Here is an 8,686-nt window from a genome sequence, read left to right as displayed (position 1 = left end):
TTCATCTCCTTAGCCTCTTTCTTCTTAGGAATAAGAGCAAGGATTGTTGTATTCACTCCTTTAGGGATAAAACCATACACAAAGAAAGACTGAATTGCGACAACAAAGTCTTCCTTAATAATAGGCCATGTCTCCCTTAGAAATTCCACAGTAAACCCATCAGGTCCCGGGCTTTTGTCTCGCGTCATAGCAAACAACACATCCTTAATCTCCTCTGCAGATACCTCTCGTACAAGTTGAGACTTATCAGCCTCCGAACAGCGATAAAGTAACATACCTTGCAATTCCTCCTCTGAAATACCCGTATAGTGAGACAGAGTATACGCAAGAAACTCATGAAAAAACCTCTCTGCTTCCGCCTTCATCCCCTCTTGAGAGTCAACTATTCCACCATCCTGACCTTGTATTTCATTAATCGCGTTTTGCGCTTGACGAAGCTTCGCAGCGCTATGAAAAATCTTGTTATTGCCATCACCAACCTTTAACCAATGTAACTTTGACCTCTGTTTCAAAAAGCGCTCTTCCAAACCCGATAAGTGCATCCATTTGTGATAAGCAGCTGATTTGTTCCTCATAGCCTACCTTGTGGGATTCAAGTGAACTGCAAGTTGCAGCTTACACAGCTTTTCAAACGCCTCCCTGGTTTGCTTTGTCAAATCCCCAAAGCGGTTTCTACTCAATCTTTTAATCTGCGGCTTGAGAGTCTTAAGCTTTTTGGAGAAACGAAAGATAGCTGAAGTCGAGTGATATAAGGCTGTAGTACTATCCCAATGAGCCTGAACCATGGGAATAACACTTTTATCTGAAACCAGAGCATTAGTGAACTTAAATGGCTTTCACGGTTTAAGCTGTTCTGCTCCAATTTGGATCCTACACCTGAGATGATCCGAACATCCTCCCGCCTCAAAAACACCATAAGACTGCGAGAGGTCAATAAGCCACGTATCATTTACCAAGACACGATCAAGTTTTTTGCAGATAAGCTCGGATTCATCTCTCTTGTTACACCAAGTATACAAAGGCCCATGGGATTGAATATCACTAAGGGAGAAATAGGAGACAACATCCTGAAAATCCTTCATCCCCACTGGAATAGAAGGATCTGTATCATAGCAAGAGTGTTCCTCTGACTTGAGGATTTCATTAAAGTCGTCAAATACCATCCAAGCTTTATTAGAAAAAAGAGGAGAATCGTGATGGTTCCTCAAATCTTCCCACAAAGGCTTTCGGTCCGCTACAAGGTGAAAGCCATAAACAAAAGAAACAAAGAACTCCTCATCCAGACTGTCCATCAAAACTGAGCAAGTGATCATCTGGGAGCTAGTAAAAATTGGTGTCAACCGAACCCTTGGACTCCAAACAACCTAAATCCGACCCAAACGGTGAGAATCATAATTCGAAATAAAAGACCAACCCGGAAATACTTTCTCCACAATTCTCTCTGCCTTTCTTTCTGTAACCCTCGTCTCAATGATACAACCAAACTGAAAGTTAGACTGCATCATCCAATCCTTCACTACAGAATGTTTAGAATCTTTGTTAAAACCACGCACATTCCATAGGAAGCTCGACATTAAAAGTTAGTGAAGTGGTCGTCTACTCGGCTCCCGATCAAGCTGAGTAGCGGTAGTAGGCTTATTCTTCGGCGTGGCTGTAGAACCACGAGTGTGATAGTGACGTTGCTGAACTACGACCTTAGCAGGGCCTTTCATTCCCATCGCACCATTCATCTCAGTCTTATCTACAATGTCTTTTGCATCGGTCGCAACCGTAACAGCATAAGCTGGCACTATTCCATCGGCAACAGGACCATTCTTGTCCCCCATGGTCCCTGTGGCATCATCATCCCCTATTTCAGATAGCGTAGAGTAGGAGTTAGAAAGCATTGAATCTCCTCCTAATGTCTGCTCTAACTTCTTTTTTCCCGGACTACGACCTGTTTTAGTTGGAGTAATCCATTTGTCTTCGTCAACAGGTGGTGTTGCTCGCGCAACAGATATAGTGTTTCCAGCCGCGGATTCTGCTACAACTACCTCAGCCGGCTCTCGCGTGTCTCCACCACGAGGAGAGTATCTAAAGATATATCCCTCGTACCTGCAGCAGAGGCACCTTGAGCAACTTGTACCACATTGGCACTACGACAGACTTCCTTCAGATGACCCCATTTGTTACAAATATTACACCTTGTAGGAAGCCAAGGATACGAATATTTAATAACCACGTCCAACTCATCCTACTCTTCTCCCATAAGATGGTATTCCTCCGGCAATTTTTTAGTTAAATCTGCCTCCACCAGGATTTGAGCCTCATCAAAGCTGACACAAGCCTCTGTTTTGGGATGAAGCTTTAACGGTTTACCCACCGCACTAGCTAAATATTCCAGTCCCTTATCTGTGAACATTGTCGGGGGAACCTGTTTCAATACAACCCATAACGGAATAGACTGCATCGCAGGTTGAGTCTCCTCTGCAAAAGGCGACCACTTGGATAGAAGCATGGGGATACCGACAATATTCCACAACCCTCTATTTAAGACCCGATGTCTCATCGATTCATTTCGAATCCTAAACTTAACAATGGTGTCATTGACTACAAATACATCAATGAGGGAAGATTGGTCTCCTAATCTCCAAATCTTATTGACAATCATGTGTATTTTTCCCACATGCGGCGCTTTAGCGTTGAGGAAGTTACCGACAAGCAAATCCTCCCACAACGGCTTAGCGCCCTCGAAGACCCCTTTTGGGATAACCACACGTTGTTTACCATCGACTTCCGATACAACAAACTCCTGCTTAGTGAATATATGTTGTTTAGCAACACCGACCCATGACTTTTGACTTAAGGAGCTAGAGGCCCCCGGTTGAGCGACTGAAACCCCGTTGCTTGCCTTTCCGTCATGACCTAGTTTTAGACAGGCAGAGTCGGCCACCTCTTCCGTCTCAAATCTCCCAAATTTTCGTGCAGATCAACATCCCCCACTGGATTAGGATTAACCAAAACCCTATCCGGAAAACAATCATCGTCCCCCCGAGGCAGAGACGCCGCCGGCGACATCTAACTTGACCTAGAAGCAAAACCCTAATTGCACTTTTAATCGCCCTCCACGTCAGCACTCAAAACTATATTCGTGAATTCTTCCAACAGTCGTCCTTCATCATTGTTTAATTAAGATAAAGAATCATAGGATTCACAACTCATGTAATATTCGTTACTATATATATGTACTAGGCTGTCAAACTATGGATTGTTATGTTGAGTATGTAACAAAGCCAGATTGGCTAATTGAATCTCTTTTTACTAACTTTAGCTAACTAAATTAAGTAATTAATCTTTTCTTTTTTTATAAGTAAAATTTAATAATAAATCTTTATGGTATATGTTTCTTGGAAACTAATGTTTCACTTCAATTTTTATTTTCATGTTTAGATTTCTATAAATATAATTACATAACTTGTTTTTTTACTCCACCATGCATTAAATTTTCAAATTTTAGTTTATTTTACTTAATACATTATTAGATAGCTATTATTTTTAGTATTTACTAAAAAAATATATTATTGTTTATACTAAAAATAGAATTAATTTTAGTTAATTCGTTTTTTATTTATTTTTACTATCATTAATTATAAGTAATAAATATGCAATGAATAAATATTAAAAATAGTGATTTTATGCAAAAAAACAAATTGATTAGATGGATGTTGATGTGGAGGAAGGAGAAGTGAGCAAAGCTAAATATATATATATATATATATATATATATATATATATATATATATATATATATATATATATATATATTCCGTCTCATTTAAATATTGTTATATGACTTAATTTTTCTACCAAAAAAATATCGTTTTGTATAAAAAATAGACTATTTTTTTTAAGTCAAAATTTTATCTCTATTTCTATAGTTTATTAATGAGATCAATTTTTTAGTACTTTTCATTAAATTTTAAAACAACACTTGTAATGAAACGGAAAATAACACTTTTTGGGTATGTCTCTATACAGCTTAGTAAATTAAATATGTTATTTTTAGTAAATTTTATTTAAAAAATTATAAGTTTACATTTTAGATCGTAAGGTCTATATCTATTTTAACATTTTTGAAATATATTTTTGTGTTATCTTTATGGGTTGAGGTCAAAATTGAAATACATAACCTGATTCAATGTTTCAAATTTTTATTAATTATTTATAATAGTTTTTCTATATATGATTGGTATCCTAATACTTCTAATTTTTATTATTAACAACAAATATGGTAATTAATAAATATTCTAATATTCATCGAGTTTCTAATCATTTAATCCAAAATTATAACTTAAAACCGAAATTATTTAATAATAAAATATATTTAAATTTAATAAAATGAATTATTTATTGATCTTTATTAAAATATACATAGTTTTATTTTTTTCAGTTTCAACATTTATTTATTCAATGTAACATTTGTATTGCGGAACTATAATTTATGATGTGTTGAATAAACCAAAGAAGTGGATTTTAATTAATTTTAGTGGAGAGGCTTATGAGAAGCCTTCTTGCATGTTGAATCGATGACGATTGTGCTTGGAGTTCATTGCAGATGAAACATATTGGTAGGTTCTTAGGACATGAAGGTTGTGTATGGATTTTTTTTGTGGGCGGGTTTAAGTCTCACGTCTTGTTTGATTTTGGAGCAACTCAATGCTTCATTACCCTAGAGTGAAGACGCCAATATCAGAGGAGATCCGAAGAGCGGTCGAGGGTTGTTTGATTTGCGGGATGTGGGTTTTTGAGGGTTCTTGGACGGACAAGAGGTGATATTCAAATTGTTGAAGAGTCGATGCCAGGAGATTTGATTATCAATCCAGTGGTGTTGTATGATGTAGTTCTTGTTATAGGTTGGTTGGATCGGTATAGAGTGCATTTGGATAGTCACCAAAGAAGAGTACAATTTGAGCAGCTGAAAGGGAAGGTTGTATTTCATGGAGTAAGACCGAATTGATGAAGTCTCATGATCTCGGCCATGCAAGCAGGGAAAATGATCGAGAAGAGACGTGAGGCCTATTTAGTTACAGTTTCTATGCTGGAATCGGTGGGGCAGTCTACGTGAAACGATCCGAGCCATTTTTTAATAATAATAAATAATAATCTAGTGATCTCATACTCACTAACAACCTAACCCCAATCAAACAACAGCGGATAACATAAACGATACCATTAAACCAATGAAATAACAAATAACCAAATATCCAGTATTAATTTCATAACAATTAAACCACTAAACCAATCCAACATAATTCAAAGAACCAATAATCCTAGGAAACATTCTAAAGACTCCACTCTAGCAACCTACAGTTGCCAGACAACAACCAATCAAGCCACTTGAACATCTCCCTCTTCATTGCCTGGATTATACGATCATACTTTGTCTTTACCTACACCAAAAGCACAAATTGAGATGCATGAGTATTGTCATAAACACTCAGTAAAGCAATCCTCCCATCTACTAGGCTATACATATAAGCAACTGAGATTCCAATGTCAAACAATCATCAAACAAACACAAAAACCAAGGAAACAAGTATCACCTGCTCGCTAAAGAGAATGGTGTCGATTGACACCAGCCAAGTGTCAACCGACACAGGCTATTGGTGTTAACCGACACTGCCTCTTAGTTTCGATCGATACTGCTCCTTGGTATCTACCGACACCCACCTGGTGTCGATCAACATTGACTCCACAGACGTGATCTACTCGAAGCTGAGAGTCGAATCTCGCTTCTTTTCAATTCCAATCTGTCCAAAACTTGACCAAAATCCATAAGAAACGATAGGAACCCTATAGAAACCATAACAAGCAACAAAACACCACAAACAACACATAACAAGCAAGACAAAGGAAATCTCAGGCTTAGATCAGCCTTGGTCATGCACTCACCTCTTTTGCAAGAAGTTTTTGACCCAAATTGACGAATCCAACACCTTATTAGGCTTCTCCTTCATCCCTAGCACAAGATCTCCACTCCACATGAACAGATCTAACCAAACAAGCCCAGAAATCTCTCAAACACTCTAAAACTCTCAAGAACACTTTTCTCCTCTCTTTTTCTCTTTAGATAGAGAAACAACACTCTCCTCACGAACTAGGTTGAATTTCTGCTTAAATAACCCGGTTATAGGGTTTCACTTAAAACAAACCAACTCAAATCGACGATTTAAATCAATCTAGTCGAACCAGAAATTGCTGATGTCTATCAACATTACCCTTGGTGTCAATCGAAACCCATCCAAAAAATCCACAATTTGGTTTGCGTATGTTACAATTCTCCCCCACCAACATAGATCCGTCCTCAAATCTCGAATGAACATCGGCCAAGGACTCCTTTGCAACTATCTCCATGGCCCGCACTTCCTCCAACAAATCTATGAAGGTCACCTCTAGACGACAGACTCCCGTTCCATGCATTATTTTCTCTTGACTTTTGGACTTTCATTTACTCATACGGCTCAACCTTGAGTTTTATTGGCTCCTCATCAGGCTTAAGCCTGCATGCCATAATATCTAAGGAAGTCCAATATTTGTCTCTCGGGTTACCAACCTACAGCGCGCCCAAAGATCGTCATCTGAAGTTGATATACCAACCATACTCTCAAGCCACAAAATCTTAGAATATGATAGTACTAAGAGAACTAAATTCCCCAATAGTTGTTCAGGACCAACTGTCCTTAAAGCAAACAATTTTGAACACGTACAAATCCTATCCCTAACCAGGTTTCCGTCTCGTGGTTCGCGTAAAACATCATAATGTCTTACCAACCACATATTCCCTCACTAGAATACCTCATGACCACACAAGGATCCTTAATGTGCCACAAAGGCCAACAAATGTCCTAAAATGGACCGCCACCAAGGCCAAAAATGTCTAAACATACTGTCACCATGGCCAAATAAATATCCTCAACAAGTCCGCCACAAAAGCCAAACATCCCGAATGACCGCCATGAAAACCACTCGTCCCGAAGAACAGTCACAAAGACTACTCGTCCCAAAGGACCTCAACAAATATCACTCGTCCCGAAGGACCGTCACAAAGACCAATCGTCCCGAAGAATCGTCACGAAGACCACACATCCCGAAGGATCGCCTAAAAAGGTTATACATCCTGAACAACCGTCAAGAAGACCATACATTTCAAAGGATAGCTTAAACATGCAATATTGGCTAAACAGCTCGCCACAAAGGCCTCACAATTGGATAAACAGCCAACCATAAAGGCCACACAATCGACTAAACAGCCTACCAAAAAGGCCACACATGTCTCACATGGATTACACTATAACTCAAAATTCCGCCACGAAGACCACACAAGCCCCACGGAGGCTCACAGCCGCTGAATATAGACAAATTCTAACTCCCATAAAAAATTCTATTTTTAGCACTTTTCATCTCTAGAAACTTTCCACTTTTATAAACTTACACTTCATGAAACTTCCCTCTCTTAGCACAAGCTTCTCGGAAATCTCGTATCTCGTACACCTCTTGGTACTTAGTGGCACAACCAAATACCCATAATCGAGCAAGTAACAAGAGAGATGGGCTGGAATAATCCATTTCCGCCCTAGCCACGGACAATAGATGAGACCACGCTAGACAAGCTCAAGTGGTAACCTGCTTCTAGAACCACTTCTTGAACCTTGCCTTCATCCTCGCCTATGGCTCCCAAGTCTTCTCCTCCACACAATCACAGTCTCATTGGACTCTTATCAAATGAATCTTTTTCCTCCGAACTTCCTTGACTCTCCAAATGAGAACCCTCACCAGTCTCGCCTCCAAAGTCATGTTAGGCTAAAGATCCTCTGGAATCTTAGCCAACAACTGATCATCCTTGCGGAGACACTACCGCAGCATCGACACATAGAAGCCCTTGTGTAACGCGTGCATAACATCAGGCAATTCCAGCCTATATGCCACCGGTTGCACCTGCTCAATCACTCTGAACGGTCCCATGTACCTCAGACTCAACTTAGTCTCTATTAATAATCTGTTTGGACCCTGCAACATGGCCATCTTGAGGTACACTCTGTCTCCCACCTGAAACGCAAGATCTCTCCTCCTCTTATCGACATAAATCTTCTGCCGATCTTGAGCTTCCTTCATGTTATGCTTCAGAACCCAAATATTCTTCTAGGTCTCATGAACAAAACTTACTCCGTACATGCTCCTCTCCTTCCCCCCACCTAAGTCCAGCATAATGGTGTACGACATGGCCTCTCGTACAACGCCTCATAAGGTGTCATCCCAATACTCATCTGGTAGCTAATGTTGTAAGTAAACTCTACAAAGCTCAGGTGATCTGCCCAATGGCCACCCCAATCCAACACACACATACTCAGCAGATCCTCCAACGTCTGAATAGTCTTCTTCGACTGTCAATCTTTCTGAGGATTGTAGACTGCACTCATATGCGCCTAAGTGTCCATCTCTGCCTGAAATGCTTTCGATAACACCGAAGTGAACTTGGAATCTCTATCAGACACTATACTCGATGGCACCCATGCAACCTGATTATCTCCTTCACATACTTCTTAGTAAAGACTGATGGATGCAACCTGATTATCTCCTTCACATACTTCTTAATAAAGACCGCTGCTCAGTCGGTCTTCTTGATGGTCAGAAAATGTGCTGAATTAGT

The 8,686-nt window shown here is 39.5% G+C and overlaps 1 protein-coding gene across 1 annotated transcript; it reads right to left on the bottom strand.

The window, feature by feature from the left end:
• Positions 1-836: 836 nt before the first annotated feature.
• Positions 837-7,605, bottom strand: LOC147942327 (uncharacterized). The gene is made up of 9 exons (XM_087456019.1): positions 7,472-7,605; positions 7,295-7,384; positions 6,597-6,718; positions 5,932-6,031; positions 5,749-5,832; positions 2,238-2,948; positions 1,601-2,094; positions 1,425-1,516; positions 837-1,364 (listed from the first exon to the last, which is right to left on the bottom strand). The coding sequence occupies exons 1-9, from the start codon at positions 7,603-7,605 to the stop codon at positions 837-839; spliced, it is 2,355 nt and encodes a 784-aa protein (XP_087312145.1).
• Between the last annotated feature and the right edge of the window lie 1,081 nt (positions 7,606-8,686).

This window comes from Camelina sativa, chromosome 6, assembly GCF_030686135.1.
Source record: "Camelina sativa cultivar CO46 ecotype springtype chromosome 6, ASM3068613v1".
In the NCBI taxonomy this organism is placed as follows: domain Eukaryota; kingdom Viridiplantae; phylum Streptophyta; class Magnoliopsida; order Brassicales; family Brassicaceae; genus Camelina; species Camelina sativa.
Note: the sequence above shows the minus strand (reverse complement) of the source record. Positions and strands in the feature narration are given on the sequence as shown.